This window comes from Desmodus rotundus, chromosome 2 (genome assembly GCF_022682495.2).
Source record: "Desmodus rotundus isolate HL8 chromosome 2, HLdesRot8A.1, whole genome shotgun sequence".
NCBI classification, from domain to species: domain Eukaryota; kingdom Metazoa; phylum Chordata; class Mammalia; order Chiroptera; family Phyllostomidae; genus Desmodus; species Desmodus rotundus.
Window position 1 is genome coordinate 146,388,636 of NC_071388.1, and position 24,363 is coordinate 146,412,998.

At 41.1% G+C, this 24,363-nt stretch overlaps 1 protein-coding gene across 1 annotated transcript in view; it reads left to right on the top strand.

Annotated features, from left to right (window-relative positions):
• Window positions 1-497: 497 nt before the first annotated feature.
• The window catches only part of GALNT5 (polypeptide N-acetylgalactosaminyltransferase 5), a 36,993-nt gene continuing 13,127 nt past the window's right edge, over window positions 498-24,363 (top strand). The window contains exons 1-5 of the mRNA XM_024579871.3: window positions 498-2,454; window positions 14,047-14,213; window positions 16,442-16,561; window positions 22,307-22,442; window positions 22,997-23,116. Coding sequence (XP_024435639.1) covers window positions 1,004-2,454; window positions 14,047-14,213; window positions 16,442-16,561; window positions 22,307-22,442; window positions 22,997-23,116 — 1,994 coding nt within the window. The 5' untranslated portion in view covers window positions 498-1,003. The remainder of the gene's footprint in view (window positions 2,455-14,046; window positions 14,214-16,441; window positions 16,562-22,306; window positions 22,443-22,996; window positions 23,117-24,363) is intronic.

Below are 24,363 nucleotides of genomic sequence, written 5' to 3' on the forward strand. Positions count from 1 at the left end.
ACTCTTATACCCATCTGCAAGTGCCACTCAAAGACTGGTCCAACTTCAGTGCAATCAGCAAACTGCTATGGATGGTGATGAGATAGGTAAGGAAACTGAGTTTTTAGAAACTTTTATACCAATATGACAAGTTGCATTTGTATCTATTAAATCAAATAATAAAAATAGATGGACTGGTCTAAAATAAAGAGCTGACTTACAAAGAAACATTTTGATAACCCCTCAAGGAAGGCTTAATTACACAACCGCCTCTGATGTTGAGGTTATGTTAGGCCCCTTCTTTCAGCTGCTATCTCTCAAAACTGAAACATTAAGGCTGTCGATTAATTGCTCAGGCAGATCATTGAAAGACCCGGGTACAATAGGGTTAACAAGCAGGAATGGGGTAGGTGGGGTTGCAAACCAGGAACACATGCCCTCCAAGTGAGATAGCTTTCATTCCCTTTAATTGCTCTAAAACATACACACTCTCACATAACACAGAAGGTGAGAGCTGAATGAAGTTTTCTGGGTAATGGCTTGAAATGTTTTTCTTATGAGAAGTGGTGTTGAGTTACAGCATGCAGGCTGAAAACTGGGAGGAGAGAAGCAGCAGCTTCAGCCCGGCCCCCACCTTTTCTTGGGCTTGTAGGAAGGTGGACATGGGCTCCCAGAGACAAAACGAGTGATATGTTGAACTATCTGGCAGCTGGAATCGACTGTTCCCAGAGTGACCTAAGGACAGTGTTTATCAGGGTTTAGCCAGGGGCCAGCCTAGCAGGCACAGATGCTCTGCTGTGAAATGCCACGCTGGCAGAGACTGACAAGCAGTAGGAGCTGAGCTTTCCCCTTGGACTGCTATTTCCTGCTGTGTTCAGGGGAGGGGGGCACTTTCTGGTAATTCTGCTGCTGCTGCTGCTGTTGCTGCTGCTGCTGCTGCTGCTGCTGCTGCTAATCAGCTCCCTCTCCACTCAAGGTAAGCAGGCTCAAAGGGAGGGTAGGCTGCAAGGGACGCTTTTGTACCATGAACAAGATCCGAAAGTTTTTCCGAGGAAGTGGGCGAGTCCTGGCATTTATATTTGTAGCTTCTGTCATCTGGCTGCTCTTTGACATGGCAGCTCTCCGCCTCTCATTCAGTGAGATCAACACTGGGGTCCTGAAGGAAGACATCACCAAAAAGGAGAGGATAGGGTTCAGGGTTCAGCCAGACCAAATGAAGATCCTTTACAGCAGCATAAAAGAGATAAAGCGGCCACTAAGGGGACATGGGAAGGGCATGTGGGGCAAAGAGAACTTTAGAAAAACTGAGGAGCATGTACTCAAGATTGAAGATGATTTGGACCAAACCCAGAAGGAAAGAAAAATGCAGAATGCTCCAGGAAGTGTCAAAATTGCACCTTTGTGGCCTCCTGTACACCTGCAGACCCTCCTTGTGACTTTTACCAAGCTGATGACAGAGGAACGTGACATCAGACCTGAAGCCTACTCTCGTTCTATGACACCAAAGCAAACAACAGCCCAGAGAGCTCGGGAAACCACATTCATAGCAGCAAGAGGAACGTCATTGCCCCAAATATCTATATACACAGGAGCTGTTGGTATAAACCAGGAGGTCCAGAAGAGACGTAGCCACAGCAATGACACATCCAAACAAGCAGCTGAAAGGAACCTGAATGTGACCATCAGGCTAAATAGTGACAGATCAAAGCAGCCATCACAGGCAGTAGCAAATGAGGGGATATACACTGCTGGCCCACCAGTGCCAAAATCTAGGGAAGCCATATCCTTAAATAAAACTGAGACTCAGAGCAAAGAACTAAACGCATATAAACACAAAGCCAATAACCTTCCCTTTTCCAAGTTCATTGCCAATTCAAATCACCTAAAGAAGCCATCTATTAATGAGACACTATTGGGAGGCTTGCCAAAGAATGATGGAGCCAAAGTGGCTGGTGGGAAGAAACTCAATTTCTCTGAAAGCCATGTTGTGATTATAACCAAGGAGGAGGAGCTAAAGACAGCCACCAAACAGGTCCCCAATCCTAAAACCAAAACTGTATTTCCTTTAGTACTGGATGAAAGCCAAGGGAAACACAGTTCCAGGAATAGAACTGAGGCATCTTTCTCTGCACTTGCTCTACAGAGAGCAACAGCATCTCAAACCAATCAAGTCTTAGCTGGGGGACCAAAGTCAGCAAGAATCAGCTTAACTACCAAGGTCCAGCATGAAGAACTCAACCAAAGACATGCAAAAGCCCTCCTACCTGAAGACCACAAAATGCACCAGGTATTAAGCATTGACATGACACTTTCTCCAAGGGACCCAGAAGCTCCAGGTCAGTTTGGACGTCCTATAGTGGTTCCCCATGGAAAGGAGAAGGAGGCAGAAAGAAGATGGAAAGAAGGAAACTTCAATGTCTACCTCAGCGATTTGATCCCGGTGGACAGAGCCATTGAAGACACAAGACCTGTTGGGTAAGACCCATTTCTCTCCTTCTTCTTCCACACCACTTATTGATGTACAGAAGGTTTATTTCTGGATAATTTGGTATGATTTCTTGTCACCTCGAAAACTAAAGCAATATTAATTATTAGACACAGTGCACATAGTCTACCACCCACAAAAAGAAAAATTCCAACATCTGCATACTCACTGTGTTCCCTTTCTGCTCTTATTTCTCTGAGTCTTTGGCCCTCTCTCCTATTAGCTTATGTTACATTTCATTTCCCCTAATAGAACATAAAATGATTAAATCAACTCTATAATAATAATATAATAATAATATATAATAATATATTATAATAATTATTATAATATATAATAATTATAATAATATACATTAATAATCTATATTAATAATCTATAATAATGTATATATAAATAATAGAACTTAAAATGTAATTCCATTTAAAGAGTAACAGTGAAGTGAACTCCTAATTTCAAAACTTTATAGTGTTAGCAAGTTTGTCAGGAATGTATTTGGGAATGGAGCACAGAGAAGGATCCTCCTAGGACCCCCTAAAATTGTATCTTAACCAGCAAAATTCTGCCTAATCATGAATAGTGATCACCATAAGAGCAAGTGAAGAAGTGAGTTTTCTCCCTGAAATTTAATAATATGTTTTGTAATTCAGGAGTTCAGTTATACAGGAATAACAATGTTAGAAAAAGCCAGTCAGCCAATAACCAGCAAAAACCTATACAAGAGTATAATAACACCTGCTTATATGTCTAGAATTGCACCATTTACAATGAGCCCGCATACACATCAATTGAACCTCCTAAGAGCCCTAGAAAAGAAGATGCAGATATTATGGGTTCAGATTAACAGAGGAGGTGCTCGGAAGTCTTATCACCCTCCCAAAGTAGCAAAGCTCTAAAGCTGCCCAATGAGCCTTCATGAACCAGGACTTCAAGGAATTAAATTCCTGTAACTACATCACCAGAAGGTGTATCAAGTCACAACTATGTGCTCTGGGTCAAATACAGTTGGGTTCCCACCTCTTTTTAACCCTCTCATAAGTTAGGGCACCATAGTGTAGCCATATTGTCACTACCCAGTAATATCAAAGCCCCGTGTACACCTCGATATTCAGGTCCCCGAGCCAAACACTGTGTGCCTGGAACTTGGAACTGGGGAACATCAAGACTCAAACTTAGCACATGTGGTGTGTAAACAAGGGCTTTGTTTGGCTTCTGTAGAAAACTCCTCTCTGTCATCCAGGCAGTCGGTGTTACCAGGAGAAAGGCAGGTATGAATGAGCCTGTATTCATATTAGGAAGAGGAGCCTGCGATGTCAGCTACAAGGAGGTCGTTTTCCACTTTCTTAGCCTTTGGCAAGTGACTGCCAGACATGCACTGATTGCTTGCTAGACCAACCACTGTGCCATTCGTGTTCCTCCGTCTGGTGAAACTCACCAACCTTGCGGAGCACACAAATATACCCCAAATAAATACAAAGAAACTGAGGGCCTAGGAAATGGAATTGTCGGTGGTCATAGAGCCAGTAATTGTAAAGAAGTGATTTCAATCTGTGCTCAAAATTATGCTGTGTGTTTATCTCTCATCTCCTGCTGATTACACCCTTCCCCTCAAATAATCCTAAAAATTATATTGGACCAGCTCTGATCTGAAATTCTGTGTGTTACATATTACATGTCACATATATTTTACATGATTTATATATGTGCCAGCTTTGAAGTAGTGCTTAAAGTAGCTCCATTTCAGCATCCCTTTGGCATCCCGGCAGATTGCTATGGATGCTGAGGAAGAATCAGGCACTGCACAGAAGCACGGCTGCAGTTCCCAACCAGAGAAAGGGCATTGTGTGAGGGCCAATAGCAAGTAATAATGATGTTCTTATGCATGTGATTTATTGAAAGCTTGCTGACTCCCAGCAACTTGTTAGCTTCTAAAAGTTGGTATGTGGAGGTTAAGGGTTGCAGCCCAGGAAAGTTGCTTTTACAGTCCCTCTCTGTCTCATGAAGGAGGCTGTCCAGACTGCCGGAGACGTTAAAACGTGTGCTTGAGAGGATGAGTCAGACAGCATGTGGCCGGGTCGCCTCCCTCACATCACACAACCCACCTTGGCTAAACATAGCTACGCCCTGCGCGCTGCCCACCTGATGCTGCACTCCACCAGCAGGGTGGAGGTGACAGTTTAGCCCCCAGGGCTCTATGTATGGGGCCCCATGAAGTATTTACAGCCCTCTTGTGCCATTCTTCCTTGAAAGAGGGCAAATCATTTTTTATCCTTTTACTCAAACACACTGACTACAAATAGGTGCAAAATATCTGTTCATATGGATAGAGGTTGGAGGAAAATAGAAATGAAAAATATTTGATTCATCAGGTTGGCAGGAACTGGAGTGAAGTTTTCTTACTTTGATTTCATTTATTTTCAGCCTTGTTCAAAAAGTATATGAGATGGCACTTTAAGATTTTTAAGATAATAAAATTTAAAAGTGAGCACAAGAGAAAATTGTTGTAGAATATAAGTGTGTGTGTGAGAGAGAGAAAGAGATGAGGGAGAGAGAGAGATGGACAGAGAGAGAGAGAAACACAGGAGGGCTGCCCTTAAAATTAGCCACAGCAGCAGCCCACTGAGACCTTTACAGCTTAAGAGTTCTGGGGAATATCTCCCTTACTACCCTTTACATTTCCCCCAAAGCCACCATTACAGATTGATTAACACAGTTACTGCTCCATCATAACTACCTATTGAATATCAATTAACCAAAAAAAAGGATAAAAACATAGGCTTATTTAAATTCAATTCCCTTCAGTAATGATAATAATAACCAGTTACTAGTTGATACCTTCTTACCTGAGGATGATGTAACAGCTGTGCTAGGCGGAGCTTTGCTTTGAGAAGGAGAAGAGACACGCAGGACGACCTCACCTGCTCTAGTTCTGAGATCAGACTCTCTTTTCCAAGCCTGCTCTTTGCTTCTTTTCCCCTGAATCCAAGAACCCACCTCGAAGAGGTTAAGATGCAATCGTGGCCTTTCCCAAAGGCACAAGCACTCCTTTCTCTTACCGGCGTTTTTGGCACTTTTTCTGTGTCACCCACATTTCTGCCCTGGCAGCGTAGCTACAGCTTTCTGGATGTGGCACTCTTTCCAGTGTGGGCCCTCCGCATGAGAAAAGTTAGTCTCAAAACCCTTTCCTACGTTTTATGCTCATTACCATCCACTGATGTTTTTTATTAATTAGTCCCTTCCCAGAGCCACCCACCATCTTCACCTTGCGTGGTCCTCACCATTCTTTCTAATCTGGCACTGCTCAAAAATCCAACTGCGGCTCATTGGCACCTGGGCCACGCCTTGGCTGGGACCTCTGCATTCCCATGACCCTTAATGCTCTCGTGGTCACTGAAACACTCCATGTTCTCCACTCTTAACGCTCTCCCCTAACTCGAGCCTTCAGCGTCTATTTTGCCTTCTTAGTGAAATTACAACCTTCTGAGGGAAACTCTGTCTTTCACTTTATTTGCCCTCCTTAGCCCTGAGCACAGCTCTGTGCACTCGAAAGATACAAGTTTAACAAATATGGCTTTAAAAGGTATTTCTCTTAAGATTATTTTTTAAAGTCAATACTTTTTTTTAACAAGTAAATAATGTCGTACTGACTGATGTGATGAATCCTGTTTTCCCAGGCCAGGCCTAAGGAAAAAAGGTAAATGAGAGGTAACTATTCAAATAAAACTTGCAATGAGTCCTCTAACAAATGAACAATGACATCCTAATTTTTCATTTGGAATATATGGAATATGTGAGTATCAGGTTACAGGTAAACACATTCTGTCCTAACATTATGATATATTCATTAATTCATGTTTATTCTTCAGCACACGTATTCATTATTGTTTTGGTTTTTAATTATAATGTTTTTGCTGTCAAGGGAGGAAATCTCCTGACTTCACTTACAAGAATGTTTTATGTCAGTAAGTAAAATACGATTTCACTTTTGCTTCTAAAGTGTGTTGAAAATAAACTGACTTTTTGACAGTCATTTAGAAGTTCCATATTGAATCGTTTCTGTATAAAAAGCTACTCCTTATAGTTCTTGCTGTTAATTATTAAAGTTCGTTTCAGTCAGTGATAAGCCGTACACCATACACGTATTGTTAAACACGGTTCTGTCTCCTGGAAATGCAGGGCAATTCTACTTAAAGTCTCTCTTTTAGCTGGCAGCTATAACTGAGACGAAACTACAAAAAAATGAACTCATTTTACGAGTGCACTTCCTGAATCTGTATTTAGAGAGAAATGACTCAAAAAGTTTTTGCTGCCAGCATTTAGTTTTTGAAGTGCGCTAAGAATTGCAGCACGCTCCTCCGCCGCTGCTGTGTCGTGACTTCACTCGATCGCTTCATTCACTGCCTGCTTTTCCTACAGAACTCTGGCAAACTTCTCTGCAAAATGATCCAACTTGGTCTTTAGTATCTTAGCCCAGAGCTGGGACTGTCAACCAATAATTTGATTCCTTCCTACACAGCTAAAGAGACTTTTCTTTTGGCACATAGGAAAAGCAAAAGATAGCACCATGCATTTGCCACAAACCAGTCTAAATTACTAAGGGGAAAGAAAAACTTTTCTGGAAACATACTTTCCACCCCCCCCCCATTCCCTTTCCAACCTTTGTGAGGTCAAAAGCCATAGCTAATGAATTACTGGAGGAGGAAGAGGAAGAGAAGGAACAGCTAGGAGAGAGAAAATAAACTGACCACACTTATTCTTCTAAACTTCAGGCCCCTAACAGTTTATCAGGCTTGGAGAAAAGAGAAACTTTAGTGTTAAATGAAGTTCAGATTCTTTTATTTTTATGTGGAATAAAAATAAATATGAATATTTATATGAATATTTTAACCGATGAGATGACATTGGTTAACTGCTTTAGTGACTGACTAGTAATGATCGGAGTACATTAGCTGAAATAAAACTAATTGGAAAAGCTATGAGGCCTACCTGAAAAAGCACATAGGGACAGGGGGAAGAACTCTCACAAGACAGATTTAAGTGGTTCTTCTGGCTTTCACCATTGATATGGATCAACACAGTGCAGTGGTACCTTTGAAGTGTGCACATCCATGTGTGTGTGTGCACATGTGTACCTAGACACATTTGCGTGCTCGCATGCGTTACACCACAGTGCACTATTTCACTAAAAAGTCATGTAGGGAGTAGGAATAAAATGCAGAATTTGTTTAAAAGGTGCAAGCTAGAACATACCACAGCAAAGGTTGAATGTGGCTAAGAGGTGATTACAGAGCTTTTTGATACTTTAATCTGCCACACTTTGCCCATAACTAGGGGAACAATAAGGAGAAAGATGACCAGAGGGGAGGAATGTAAAACACGTTGCTGCTACTAATTCAAAGAAAAGAAAACAGTTAAATAGTGTCTAATTGATGTTAAATCAAATCAGTGGCTTTTTCTCTTAAATACTGCCAAAGACCTGGAAACATTTCTGGGAGTGAGGAATTAGTAAAGGTGAGACTTCAAACCTGTTTACACTTCTTTTTCACACATCTAATCCAGGGCCCAGTTGAATCCCAATTTAACCATCAGATTAATTTATCAATTTCTTGCCATAATATCACCACAGGTAGTCTTGTACCAGAAAATAACTTCCCCGTGGGCTGTACTGGCTGACCCATTCAGAACAACAGCCTTTTAAGAAGGAAACATTTTTTTCTCAAGGGTCAGAAAATTAGGGGAAAATATCAATGTTTACAAGTTCTGTTTTGTTTGCTTTCAGAATGAAAGTAGCTTTGTAGAGTCCCCTCTAGATAAACAACAACAAAAACCCTCATAGACACAGACAACAGTGTGGTGATTGCAGAGAGAAAGGGGTGTAAGGAAAGGCATAAGGTAGTAAAGGAGGAAAGAACTGGTGATGGAAGGAGACTTCACTTGGGGAGGTGAACACACAATACAACATACAGATGGTGTGTTATAGAACTTACACCTGCAACCTATATAACTTTATTAACCAATGTCACCCCAATAAAATTCAATTAAAAAACAAATTCGAAAGTCTGTATTATTCCAAACTATATCATCTTCTAGATTGGCCCTGCTTTTAGAATGTTGATATATGGACATGTGCGAGAAGAAGCAATACAGAGAAACTTAGAATTTGCAAGAGCCTTTATGACTTGCCTTCTCATTTTATCCTTAAAACCATTCCTCAAGGCAGGTGCTATCATTATCCCAGCTTTACCCACAAAGAAGGTGAGACTTCCAGAGGAAACTGAGGTTTCACACTGCGGCAGACAGTTCAGAGGGTGGCAGTTCATTTCATTCCATGGGCTACTTGCTCACTGACTGTCGCGAGCTGGGCACACCATGCCAGGCAGCTGGGACCTTTCATCCTTCTCGTCAGCTAGTTCGGTCCCGACAACAGCCTGTCAGATGGGTAAAGAGTTACCTCTCCTCATTAACAGATGAGGGGAAAAGCCCAGGAAAAGGTGACCTGCCCAAGGGCCCACAGCTCACAAATGGCAGGGCTGGCATCCAACCCTTGGCCTTCTGATTCTGCCTCACTCAGTAATAATCTATTATGCCAACTGGCGCACCCCCACCCCAGACCTCAGCCACTCTTCCCTCGTCGTGACCGTCTTCACCTCCACCTCACCTGCGTTCGCCAAAGCTGTCTGAATAAGGGGACTCTCCCCCTTGCTGAGCCTTACCCTCCCCCCAAAAAGTGCTTATTTAGGTGCCAGGCAGCGATGTGTGTGTGCGGGCTGCATTTTATACATATACACTTTTATTCTAATCAGTCCTCACAGCAGCACTATGAAAGACACATGATTTCTTTTATACGATTTGCAGAGGAGAAAAGTGAGGCTCTAAAAGCCAAATGATACATCTGCTATCCTGGCAAGCCAATAGCACATTTGGGATTCAAAAGAAAATTTCCTGACTCACTAAAGGAGCAAGCAAAAGAACAGCCAAATCTGGCCTGTGAGAGGGCAGAAGTGTTTGAGCTCTGACCTGAAAGGTAGGGAGTTAGAGAAGTGGGGAAAGGGGGTAAAAGGAGTGATTCTTTGAGGAAGTGTGGAAAATCTGACATGGAGTGAAACCATAGAAGTAAGAAGAGCCCACATTACTCAGGGCCTTACCTTCTTTTAAAGGCCAGTAGAAAACATTGAAAACTTTAAAGTCATAGAGAGAACAATTTAATTACCTTTTCTCAGAGGTCTCATGACCCCGAGAAAAGCAAAGCCCTTATGGGTGAATGAGGCTGAAGCTGAAGAGAGAATCAGAGAACGTTAATACCAGATGAAACTTCAAAAGCAATCTAATCAGTCTCTTACGTACAGAGAAGTCTGAGGAAGGAAGTGACTCGTCCAAGGTCATGCACTGTGGGGCAGAACTGGCCCTACAGTCCCCTAACCTCTACCCAGAACTATTTCTGCTACATCACACCCTCCTGCTCTCCTCCCTCCCCTCCCAATTTCACTCTGACAGCTGCCTGCTCAAAATAGACTATTGTTGAAGTGTTGAATGTTGATGCTGGTGGTTTATATGTGTAAGCCTGAGGTCAGCAGTGTTGATACACAGTTACCTCAGGAACCACAGCCTCAGCTGGCTAGGCCTTTGGAGTACAGGTGGTGAGTTTGACTAAAGTCTTCTAAATGAGTATTCAGGTGATTCTGACTGAATGTCAGGAGTAGTCTACCACAGAAATAGCACAGAATAAAAGTAAAAATTTTACATAACTATACTTTCTTATCAGTGAGGGAAAAGAAGTCCCATTAATTCTAAGGTCTTGGAGAAAATAATATAATTCCAGACAAAACTCCTCAGCCTGATGCTCAATTCTCCTTCTGATCATCCTGAAGATAGCAGAGCTTGGGGAGTGAGCCCCCAAAGGCTCACACGAGGCAGTAGTTGAATTGCAAATAGACGCTGAGAAAATATTCTCCTCGACCTTCTGTTCAAACCCGAGAACACTGAGATTTGACCTACAATAGTACATTTTGACTGTCTTGGAATAAAATGAAAAATTCATAGACGTGAGAGAATGTTATCATTCCCTCAATCTTCTGATTTGAAACCTTTTTTATTTGATAGGCTGCATTCAAATCAAGTTAGTGGCTGAGGATTCAGCACACAAGCCAAGAAGGTGAAACATATCACTCTTCGAGTCTCTTGGTAAATGATGAGCCCTTGATAGGTTTGGATGAAAGGACTGCCTGAGAAAGGGCAGCGCACCAGTCCAAATGTATGTATTTGCACTGTGGATAATCATGGGTCCTCACACACGTGTTCTACCATGGAGCTTAAAGGTATTTTGGCATTCGTGATCTCATCAAATCTTCACGGACTTTCTGTGATGAAGGCATTGTAATCTTCATCCTAAAAGTGAGGAAACCGAGGTTCTGGACTAAAAACTCGGTTCCTTCACCATCTTTCTCAAGTCCAGAGTCTTCCTCTCCTGCCACAGCAGTGTATTAACTCTGTGCAGGGCAGGGAAACCCCCGCATCAGTGTCCCCATTTGGTTTTAGTATTGGACTGGCTGCAGTAATGGGAGTCTAGACTGCTGCCAAACAAAATAGACTGGATTAATTTTTAAGAATAGCATGGGGACTGAAGACTCTAAATACCTAATTTTTGTAATGAATGGGCATATAGAATAAAAATATGATTTCTAATTCTCAAAAAAGTATTACCAACCCAGAAATGCCTTGCGTTTAAATTAGACTCAACTTTAGCTGTGACTCCTCACCTAAGTACAGCAGAAGGCAAGGTTTCCAATGGGCAAATGGGAAGAAAGGAAATTAACTTCGTTTGGGTCAGTGTAGAATAACTAGAAATACTTTCTACAACCTGTGAAAACTCGACGACTGTCAGTATGTAAAAATGGTTGCAAGAGCTAAAAAAGCTGAAAGCCTTTCTGGTCTGACCCATAGCATCTTTGAACAAAACAGCGTGCCAATTTTTCTAGATACCTGAAAACATGTTTAACCTGTTTGGTAATGCAGGAAACCACGTACATACAAAAACGTACAAGTGGCCTGACATCTCAGCCACCCAGACCAAGGCATACTCTGAAACTTTGTGTTCGAACCCTCTCACCTCTCCCTCTGTGCCCCACTTCCCCATTCCTTACTGCTGCCCCTGTTCCCAGACACCAATGTGATCTGTACAGTACAATCCTTCACAGAGTCTTCTTCAATGTGATCCCTTAAATACATCTAAACTACTTCTGTTCAATAATTAAGAGAGGTAGTGCTTGTTTCTGGGATATCAGCATCTAGTGGAGGCATGCATAGTCTATCCGTATATGTTTCCATGATGAAGGTAAGGCACTATGACCGGCTGCAGCAAATGGACAATCAGATGCGTGGTGAGTGGCAATGCCTTCCCCAAATCTCTCAAATCTCAGAGAGCTTTTCCTACTTCCAATGTCAGACCTGCTAGCATTATAACACTTCTTAGAACTTCCTTCTAAAAGAGACCAAAGTCTACTGATTTCAGAATATAAGAAGTTTCACCTGTATTAGTGTTCTTAGTTAATTCTTCCCAGTGTTACTAGATGTCCCTATAGGCAACAAAATTTCAGCCATGACACAATTCTCAGGACTTCACAGCTAAGCTTGTTTGTTCAGGATGGCTTATGCAGAATCTGTGCAGCTGACCCTTCCTTTTTAGAACTGATTTATTTTTCAGCACCAAATCTTGTAAAGAATATTTAAGTGTGAAATGTGTTTCTCCTTAATTTACACTACACAGTTAAAAAAGTCATAGGAAGTCATTGATGTCCTTTCTACCCTCCTTGTCATTTTCTGCTCCTCTAACTTTACTTCCTCTTTCCCAGATGAGAGCCCACGATGAACCGTTGGACCATGCTACACCAGTATCTTCAAAATCCTTTGCCACTTCTCTTTCCAATCCAATTGTTTTAATGACCCCTAAACTTGGATTAATCCAACAATCTGCTTTATCATCTCCTACATCTAGGCTGCCAGACACTGGTTAGAGAAAACCACACTTGTATTTTGACTAAAATTCTGGGATATCAAAATGCAGGGAAGTGCTCAATGCCCCTCAGAATTGTGTGTGTCTGTGTGTATGTGTAGCCAGCCAGTACAGGTTCCCATTGTTCATACTGTCTTTCCCACACGTTCTCTATTATCCTCAGGTGTTTACCCTATTACATAAGCAAGTAACCTTTCCTCCAGCATTAGCTCCAAATACTTTTAACTTCTTGTCCAAGATATTTAAATTTATTGGTATATATTACCACATTTTTTCTTTCTATCTCGAAGGAAAATAGAATTTTCCACCTTTTAAACTTTTGATTTAAGCTCCATTCAATCCATTGAATCCATAATTATCAAAGAATTATTACGCACAACCGTGCTAGAAGTTTGTGGCACTGTAATAAGCAAAGCAGAGTCCCCACTCTGCCATTTATTAAGAGTGTCATCATGGACTAGTCTCCCCATGACTTCAAGTATTCACCTACAAAAAGAGAAAGATATGCCATTTGTTCGGGGTTTAAATAGAAATAACACAGAGTGCCTATAGTATTCACTTATGATCTTCATAATTATTGCATTGCTAACAGTAGTTGTGTTAAAGGATAGCACGTCCTCTGTGAGATTCCACTGGGCACCATCCCGTGAATAGTAACACAGGCAGAAGATGGGAAAATGCCAGCAGCGAGGCGGTATGCCGTGCACAGCATGAAAAAACACCAAGCCCAATTACGGCCCACCTGAACACCAACTCCCACCGTGGCCTTCTTCTCATTTCTGTGCCAGCAAACAGATTTCAGCTGTGGCTCATCTTTAGCAGGCAGAGTCTCAGCAAGAAACCCCCAAACAGATAAAAAAAGCTAAAAAGTCTAATTATTATATATCATATATACATACACATATATGTAATTTGGCATTAATGCATTTACATGCAGGGTGAAGAAAGATGTTTTCTCTGGCCATTGGCAGAAGGCCAGTTGGAAGGGCCATCATAAACTACTTGGTAGCATTATGTAATTCCAAATGTGCTCTTGTGGTACATAATCTAATTAGAATAACAATAGCTCCCATTTGGTGAATTTCTGTGCCAAGAACTGTGCTAGACATTTTACATACATTCTCATTACGCTGTAAACCTCTGTTCAGTAAGAAATGTTACCTCATCTTACACAGGAGAAAACTGAGGCACAGAGAGATTAAGTAAGGTATCAGTGAATAAAGGTCTTAGAAATATTGGTGGTGGGATTCAAAATAATCTCTAACCATCTGCAAAGCCTACGTCCTCTCCACCACAGCGTGTTGCCTCCACGGGACGTGCTCATGTCCTGCACTGTTGGCCTTTTTATAGAAATACTGTTACTGACCGTTCTTTCTTTGCTCGTTTATCTTTTGTACTCCTCCCTAAGAAAAAACACACAATAGTATTCTCTTTGATATACGTAGATATGGATGAATGGATGGATAAAGAGATAGGTATGTGTATTTATACACAATTGCACTCTATAACTTTTAAAACCATCTTGTAGATCTTATTAGCACATCGCTTGTGTTCTGCTTGTGTCCTGGCCCAGGTGTGCAAAGCAGCTAGTTCACAATAACCTCCCAACCACCAGTGTCATCATGTGCTTTGTGGATGAGGTATGGTCCACTCTCGTGAGGTCTGTTCACAGTGTCCTCAATCGCTCTCCTCCACATCTCATCAAGGAGATTCTGCTGGTGGATGACTTTAGCACCAAAGGTAAGATGACCAATCCTGAAAAATAAAGTTTAATATAAGACAATTATAGTTTGGATAGATGGCAACATTACAGGGTAATTTGAAAAAACATATATATTTTATAAATGCCAAATCACTGTTTCATTTGGTACCTTACCAAGCATCTATGGGACACAGAAAGCCAGCTCTAACTACTATCTGAGACCCTGTCTAGTTGGCTTCCTCAAGCTTCCTTTCAGCTGTGACTTTCTGCCATGTAGAAGTGATGAAGACAACCAGATGTTCTCTACGATTGCACAAATATCTTTTCATGGGATCTAATATGCAAATACCCCTCAATCAATGGGATTTTTTCCTATAACTAGAGCACAGGTGGTAAACACAAGGCCTGTGGGCCAAATACAGCCCTCCACCTTGTTTTATCCGGCCCAGCACCTTGTTTCTACCCGGGAGCCGTGCTGAGCTCTCACTTAACTGTTAAGGAGTAGTTACATTTATACAGTCCTAAAATTACATTCGGTCCTTTGAAGGCAACCTCGAGGCTGATGTGGCCCCCGGTGAAAATGAGTTTGACACCCCTGAACTAGAGTTAGACTTTATGGAAAACAAAGAAATGGAAGGTCTATGGCTTCTTCCTCAAGGTCGAAACACGATGTTTTCAGGTAGGTGTTCAGAAGACACAGTTCCAATGGGCCGGAGGGACAAGGCTATAACCATTCAAAAGCAGAACCCACCATGGTAGGGCTTTACATCTGTTTTGTTTATTACAGAGAAGAATCTCTCTCTTTGGATTGTCAAAGAGTTTGTGTATGTAAATGGACCATCAGCAGGCTCACAACTGCCACGTCGTGAATTCCCAAAGTGCAACCCGCTTTTAGAAAGTAGTGAAGAGGTGGCAAACCTTAATAGAACAGCTGGACCTCGATCACGACCACAATGACAGCCAGTTTCCTTCCTCAGCCTCAGAGTTCCGACCAGAATCACACGGAGCCCCAGAGCAGTGAGATGCCTAAGGAAAACTACTTGAAAACTTTAAGAAAGCATACACAGAAATAGTGTGTAGTTACTCAGCAGATGATAGTCTCTTTAGGAATGGCATATCCAGATTTTGTGGTACCTGAAGCTTCTATGGAGTCTCCTTAAGAAAAACAACATGTCATTAGTAGGAAAGTGAGCAGCAGAAGCAGTCTTAATGGCCATTCCGCCCTAGGATATCTGTCCATAGTTTAATTACACTTAGAAGTGACAGCAAGGCACATCCTAAAATACCTCATAAAACCACACACACAAAAGTTTCTTTAGCTGGATCCATGTTTGGCCATCCAACAAAACAGAGTGGGAGTGACCGACTAGATGGGGGTGTCACACTAAGAAGCAACAGTGTCCTTAATCAAGGACAGTTGTGATATCTTTCTTTTGCAAATTTTTCAGTTTGCATATAATTCTCAGTCTCTTCCCTGGGCTTTAGAATGGACTTTTGTAAGGGGGAAGGGTTGTACAACTTTCTTATTTCAAGATTAGATTTTCCCCTGTATTCACAAACACTAAGCAAAGGTGAAGCCTCCCTCTGTGTGATTTGGCAACACTGAAAAGAAGGATATGGGATTTAAGATAACAGGCAGTTTAGAGTATTGAATCCAGACAAAAATTTATCCAAGAAAATTACATCAGAAAATAAAATCATGGCCCAAGGAATAAAATATTTTATTTATGACAGCATGGCTGGACCTAGACCTAGAGAGTATTTGGCTAAGTGGAATAAGTCAGAGAGAGAAAGACAAATACCATATGATTTCACTTATATATAGTATCTGAAAGCAAAACAAAACAAATGAACAAACAAAACAGAAACAAACTCATAGCTACAGAAAACAAATTGATGATTGCCAGATGAGAGGAATGTTGGGAAATGGGTGGAAAATATGAAGGGATTTAGTGCAAATTGCCAGTTATAAAAGCAGTCACAGGGATGTAAAGCAGAGCACAGGGAATATAGTCAAAAATATTGTAATAATGTATGATGTCAGATGGGTACCTGACTTATTGGGTGATCACTTTGTAAGTTATATAAATGTCTAATCACTAAGGTTTACACATGAAACTAATATAATATTGTATGTCAATGACAATTTAATTTTTTTTTATTTAAATATTATAGTTTTTGTAGTTTGATATTGAGGAGGCAGTCTTTCTGGTGTTATCCAGATCTATTTAAATTATTTCTTGTCTCTCCTTAAACTTTCATTTAGATTACCTAAAAGATAATTTGGATAAATACATGTCTCAGTTTCCAAAAGTTCGGATTCTTCGTCTCAAAGAGAGACACGGCTTAATAAGAGCCAGACTGGCAGGGGCACAGAATGCAAAAGGTAAGAAGCTGCTAATTGTTTTGTTTGGTGACATTTTTGTTTTATTTTAATTTTTAAAATTATACATCAAATGTAAAATACTACAGTGCATACCCAAATATCTGTCATTTTTTGCAATATGTGCTCCATCACACACATACACAGACATGTGTCTATATATGCACACCTTTTATCCTGGACTTTTGAAAAGGAATTTACACTAACTACCTCAGTAGGCATCTCTGAAAAACAGAGACATTCTCTTATATAAGGATAGTCTTCATTCCTAAATATCACCTAATGCATTGTCTTTTCAAATTTTCTCATTGCTCCCAAAATGTTTTTTGTAGCTGTTTTTTCTTTTGGTATTTAAGATCTAATTAAATTTCATGCACTGCATTTGGCTGTCTGATCTCCTTAGTCTGTCGGTGTAGAAGAGACAATGCCACCACCATTGAACTGCTGTTTACTTACCGTTGACTTGGGATTTTTTTTGTAGAGTATGGGCCATTTGTTTTGTGTAACTGAACACATTCTAAAATTTTCTCTTTCTTCAAGTTACCTACAGGATAAATATTTTTTGGCGTGAATACTACATAGAATTGAACTAGATAGGTGATAGGAATTGTGTACTTATTGCTTCAAATCAAGATGCACATAATGTCAAGTTGTCCACCATTGGTGATACTAATTTTGAGCACTTGGTTAAGACACTGGCAGCTAGAGTTTCCTTTGGTAGTGAGAACCGGGATGTGGAGTGACACTTTGATCCACGCAAGTATCCTGTTTTCCTCATAAGACTGTATCTAATGGTTTGGCATTCAGTGATGATCACTGCTTGAATCCTTAAACAATTATTGCACTGACTTGCAAATTTATTTTTCTAATTCTATCATTTTTTCTTTTTATTAGCTGGCATTCACTTGTAAAAAAAGCAATTTCTCTCTCACTTCTCCTTCTTCCCTTTCTCCCTTTCTCCTCTCTCCTCCCCTCTCATGCCTCCATCACTATGTATATTGATATATAAATAATTTTATTGTGTATAATATATATGCATGATTTACCATATATATTATATATGTATATTTGTACATATAACATACATGTTATATATATATACACCTATATGAAATTGTCGACAGACAATATATTAATAAATTACTCTGGCAAACTACTATAAAGTTTCAAAACACTTGTTCTCAATTTCTGTTTCTATCTTCCTGTAGACGGCAGGGTTTGTGGCCCACACTTTGAGTAGCATGAGTGCAGGGATAATGCCTGAGTTTGGAAGAAAACAGAAAGGTGTGCCTGGATGAAGTTAGTGACAGCCTTGTGTAAGGATATATCCAACTGCCTGAATCCCATGGAGAATTCAAGGGGATTTAGGATCCTGTATCAGCTTTAGCCAAGGATTTAATTCAGGTACCATCCAGGGACCAGCCTCGAGTGAAGATATAGAACCTGTTGAGTCCTCCCAGCTACCCCTGCCTCTTCCTTGGGCATCCCCCAACCTCACAAGTAGCACACAGGCAGGGGACCTCTCTGGGTCTGAAGAGACTCTGTAATCAGAGATCAGCAAAGATTGCAGGGCAGAAATTTTCTCTAGAATGCTTTAGCTAAACAAAGAGATCAAAGGAGAACCTGAATCCAGAATTTGACAGGTCTTGACACCTACTGTTCCCTATAGATTTACCCTTTAGAATTTAGAGAAAAGGGAAGGGAAGCCACAGGCAAGGATGAGATTGGAGAGTCAAGGACCTGAAGAAACAGAAGTCAAGTGGCCCCTTTCAGTCCTATCATCAGTGTAAGGAATTGTAAAAGAGCCTTCTACAAAATAATAAGGGCAAAGAAGTGACTCTCTGATCACTAGCAATGTCTACTACACATCCAGGGCTTGATAGGTTCATCATCTGAATCTGATTCAGGAAAAAAGATCAGACCCAATCAGTTGTCTACTGGGAACAAGGAGTTAGAGAGGCCAAGTAGAATTTCGACATGTAAAGGGCAGGCCATGGTCAGTGAGTCTCTAGGGAAAGAGCCCTATACACGAGCAACAGAAGTAGAAGAGATAGGGTGGTTGAGGTCGAAGAAAATAAACCGACCAGCTGGTCCAGTGGCCTATTGCCCTGCCAGGAAGAGCCTGTAGTCAGGCAGGTTCAGTTGTACACGCCGGAGAGTCAGAGTACAGATCAGATTTTCACTTCCTTCATCATCTTCTTTAGCGACATACTTCACATTGCTGCCTGCATTCCAAAGAATCAGTTGGCTAACTTTAAGAAGCAACATCAGGTCTCCTGATGAGCAACAGTCCTGTGAATTTCCACAACTTGTTTCTGCTGAAGTTAAAACAGGTGATTTCCTTAGCATCACTTATAAATCATCATGTAAAATCAAATGGCCAGCCAGGTCCACATTCCTCCGGGAACCCTAAACACAGCTCTCCAGCACTAACTGGTGCTGGCAGCAATCTCTCAAGCTAGTCAGCTAAATATAAGTGGGAGTCCGTGCTCCAAAAGGAGCCAAAGCTGCTGGGCACATGGAGCGGCTGTGGATTGTCCAATACATAAATAAATAAGTTACAGTGAAACCCACACGCAAACGCTCCAGCATTACTGGGACTGACTTTTAGGAAACAACCACCTACCAGGTGGCAATCAAGATCAAATTAGTTATTCTGAGCTGTAGCTTAAACACTCATTAAAAAATGTTAATAATACCATGTATTAAGAATTTAGGTATTAGGTAGATCTTAGAAATATCCCCATAAGGTAAAGCTCAAAAGGTTAAAATTAACTTATCCAATGCAGCCAAGAGCAGCAGCAGCTCTGGGGTAAAGGCAGTTCTGTGTAACTTCAATCCTACGTTCATTTCACTCTGCCTGGCAGCCTCTCCGAGTCAGGAACAGCATGTAAAATGTCCACTGACAATATCCAGGACCCCTAGAAATCCCACCCAAGGTGGCTACTTGTTCTGACTCCTGAGGTTTTATTTAATAAGATGACTGAATGTGGAGCAGCGACATTCCTGCATGGTAGGATTCTCTTCTCTCCCAAAATACTACATAGAATTTCATCCTATGATTTAGGTAGATGCTCCTTCCCGTGGGTCCTGACTGCAAGTGAATGAGAGGCTTTGTGGGGATCTGGGGCAGGCAGGAGTTGAGTACAAGTTGGGGGACTCGCTCTGCTGCCACTGGGGACTGAGGAAGTCAATCCAAGCCCCTTTGACCCTCTAAGCCTGCCACGGGGATAGGGACAGGGCCTAGCAGAGCCTGTTCTTTAAGCTGTGGATCTGAATGGATGGAGGTAGGAGTGCTGGGAAGACGGAGACCAGCAGTACCAGTCAGATCAGATTTTCATTTCCTTCATGGCCTTTAGCAACATGCTTGACATAGCTGCTTGCATTCCAAACCATCAGTTGGCACGTTAATGTCATGTTAAGAAGTGACATTAGCTCCTGGCCAACTTCGAGGACTCCTGAAGAGCAATTGTCCTGTAAAACTCTACAACTTCTTCCACCATGCCACTAGCCAGCGGGGCCTTCGCAGACCAAGCTTACATGCTTTACACACCCAGATGGCCCCTGCAAACCTTCCCACAACAGGGAAAGGCCTGTGCAAGAGGACACCCTTAGGAGAAATGGCCTTTCTTTATGAAACAAGCTACAATTCCCCGAAGATAGGATACTCCCAGCACAATCGGGATGTGTAACTGCTGTCTCCAAGAGCAGAGGAACTAGCAGGGATGCAGGGCTTCTGACTAGTACAGCTTGGTCTGGTCTGAAAAACCTTTTCAAGAATATGTCCCAGCAAGACTTTGGCTAATACAAGCTCTTTACCTTCATGCCAAAATGCCATTGTTGATCAGGTAATTAATAACTTACTGAATTAATTTGAGTGGTAGCTTGAGAAATAGCTTATAGATTTTAGTGGATAAAGATCCATCACCCAGATTTCTATTTTCATCTTGTTCTTTGCCCACTACTGTCCCCTGCATTTACTTTGTCTTCCTGTAACCAAAGTTCTGCCTCATTGTGCCATTTTTTTTAACTTAGGCTATGGAATGAACTATTTTCTAATATTATGCCGCTACTTTGCTATGCAGCCTTGAAAAAGTTGCCTAAGTTCTTTGTTCCTCAGTTTTCTTCTCTCTCAAATGGGAATAAAAGTTAGACCTACACCTCAGGTTTATTGTGAGGATTAAATAGGATAACAATATATAATGCTTAGAACAGTGTCTGGCATAAAGTAAGCACTTAATAGATGATAAATGATGTTATTATAGGTTTCTCAAGAGCAGAGGAGAGCAGCCCGGTGTCAGAGTGATCAATTAACACAATAATCCAACAGGAAAGTAAAGTCAAGCCTTTAATCACTTACTGCAATTGTGTAAGGAAAGAAGCTAAACGAGAAGAAAGCACTGGCTGGCTCCCTCAATGTTCCATTTTTTTTTCCTCCATGGAACAGGGCTAAGCCGGTGGACAGGAGGAGATACTAATCTCACTGTGAAAGGGGTCCACAGTAAAAGGTCCCTCCTATTTTATGGCATGGGGGGTGGCAGGGGAGGGTGAGAGAGAAGGGGAAGGGCTAGGAGTGGAAAAGTACTGAATACTGAGTCAGAATGCAGAAAAATGTCTTCAAGATCCAACCATCTCCCATAAAGTGGGGCAGAGATATTGGTCTGAGAGAGAGGCCTCCAAATGGAAAAACCCGGCCTGAGAAGGTAGATACGCATAAAAGTGTGTCCAGCTGAGGGAGAGGGAAGGCCCAAGTCCTGGACTGCAGTTCCCTTCGGATACTGTAGTGACCAGCTGTGCTCCAAGTCTGGCAGGGGGAGGGTGGCTTCCTTCATGACCTCTGCAGGGTAAAGCCTTTGTCATCACCTGTGGTAGAGCCACAAAGATTAAAGTAGGGTTCTGGCCAGGAGCCAGTTTCTCCTGTTATTAATATTCACACATGCACACTCACATACACACACACACTCCATTTGTAACAATTTAGATGCTGCTGAGATTTTCAGAGAAGAGAAAGAGTGTTACTTCACACAACTAACTTTAAAAAATAAATCTTAGTAAATATTTCTGGCCTCTAAGATTTTTTTCTCTTACAACTCTTTTTAAATTATGATAAAATATACATAAGGTAAAAGTTACCATCTTAACCATGTTTAAGTGTATCGTCGTTCTGTACTGTGAAGCGTATTCACACCGTGGTGCAACCAATCTCCAGAACGCTCTTCATCTTCCAAGGCTCAGGCTCTGCACCCACTAAACAACTCCCTGGTGCTCCTCCCGTCCCTATAACCTTTTGAACACTACCTCCTAGTCCTCCTGGTTCTTCCACTTCAACTTATTTTTACCCCTATTATGTGGAACAGTTTTTCCTCTTTATCATTCCTAATGCCAAACTTGGAATCTCAAACTTCTCCTGTTCTTCTGCAAAACAAAGTCCCAGTTCTCCACCCCCAGACTTAGTGGGACACATCTCCTCGGAAGGGATGTAAGCAGCCACCTCTAATGCTGAGTGTCCCCAGCAGAGTCCTGGCTACCCATTCTAAGTGGCAGTGCAATTTTTCCAAGCATAAATGATACTTGCCCCACACGACTGCAAGAAATGAAATTTCTGTTATTTCACTATAAAATGAAATTATAGAGACAAGGAAATCAGTAAGAAGAAAAGATTAATGCCTTTACACCCACACTTCAGAAACAATATCTAAGACCTTCTATCGCATTTTCAAATGGATTTTTTTTTTTCTGGCTCTTTAGGTGATGTGTTGACATTCTTAGATTCTCACGTGGAATGTAACATTGGTTGGTTGGAACCTCTTCTGGAAAGAGTTTATTTAAGTAGAAAGAAAGTAGCCTGTCCAGTAATTGAAGTCATCAATGATAAGGATATGAGGTAATATTGTCATGTTCCACAAGCTACTTCTAAGTGAGTCTTTAGCTGGCAACGACAGAAAGTACTGGTATACTCATCATGTGTGCACTTTTGCAAATCTAAGAAATACACAGTGTATCAATTTAAATAAATGGAAATACATGGTAGATATCTTAGGATCAGAGTGGGCAAATCTGATTATTTGATTACCATGAATTTATAACCCTTAACACCATTGTCCAGTTCTTTCCCCTTTCCATTCAACTGAACTGAAAAGTATTTGTTTTCCTTAAGTTTAGTTTTTTTGTGGGGGAAAAAAACTACTGCCTGGAAGTTGGGTTTTTCCCCCTCAAAAATGGCTATATTATTTAAGTTAAAAAAATAAGCAAGTTAGCCAATTGGTCACTAAAGTAAATTGTACTTAAAATTTTCTTGAAATGGCTTTTAGAAGTTTGTAGTGATCTAAAATCATCTACAGAAACACTTATTGTATCCATTAAATGGGACCTGGCATCAGGTCGATTAAGTACGCGTGCATGATCTCAGGAAGCGCTTTTGGTTTTTCCCTGGACTAGTTACATGACAGTGGACAACTTTCAAAGAGGCATCTTTGTGTGGCCCATGAACTTTGGTTGGAGAACAATTCCTCCAGATGTTGTTGCAAAAAACAAGATCAAAGAAACTGATATAATAAGGTAAGTGTGTAAAATTTAAGATTAGAAAGCAGTCATGTGTCTTTTTCTAAAGGTATAGGAAGCAATTTCACAAAAGAAGTATGTCCTGTCATTCTATAGGACATCAAGAATTATAATTGTAGCCCTGGTCAGGTAGCTTTATTGGTTAAAGCAGCATCCCAATATGCCAAGGTTGTGAGTTCGATCCCCAGTCGGGTCACACACAAAAATCAACCAATCTCTCTCATTCTTTCCCTTTCTCTCTCTCCTAAAATCAATCAATAAAAAAAAAGATTTGCAGTTGTAGCCAATAGATTACCAAAAGTAAACAAAATCTTCCTGAAGAATTAATTTCCCACTACCAAAGCTCATTTTTTAAATGGACAATTGCACCCTAGTCAGCTCTGAATGTAGAGAAATTCGTGAACATGATTATTGTTCTCTGGGATTTACAACCTAAAAGAACATTAAGCTAGTTAAATATGCTGCATAAATGCTATATAAACATACATAATATTAAAGTCAACATGAGTAAAAATTAAGAGAGTAAATAATAGTAATAAAAGTATCATTATAATAATAATAGCTACTGTTACGATTGTTTTTTCTTTGAGTGTAGTCTTACCCTTTCCATGGGAGGGGTGCCAGCTTCTGTGAATGGATTAGTAAATAGACACAGAAGCTGGATAGGAGTTAAAATTGAGGCTTTATTGCTGGAGAAGCTGGATTGAAGAACACAACTTATACCTGAAGCCAAAGTGGAGGCTTCTGGACACTTCCCCCAAAGTCTAGCCCTAATGGACAAGCAAGCAGTCGGCCTCAGGCTGTGCGGTGGGAGCCCTGAGCTTTCCCTGTTGGAGAGAGAACCTATGTAGACTCCAGGCAGCAAGTTCCAAGAGAAAGCCCAAGACCAGTCTATGTACTGCAGCATGCTTTCCCTGAGCTTAATCCTTAAGAAAACACACGTATCCTTTGCCAGGTGTGTGCTCTTAGGACTGACATTCCCAGCCAGTGAACAGGAGCACTATATTCATCAAGCACTATGTGTTTAACCCAGTCTGTAACCATAGGAGAGAGGTAGTAGTAATCCCATTATAGAGAGGAGAAAATTAAGACTTAAGAGTTAAGTAATTTTTCCAGGGATATATGGATAGTAACAGAAGAAATTGGGACTCATACCTGGGTATGATCTGCCTGAATGTAACACTCTTGCTCTGATCTTGCTCTGACCCTGCTTCTAATCTGGCAGGGTTCAGATTATACATAAT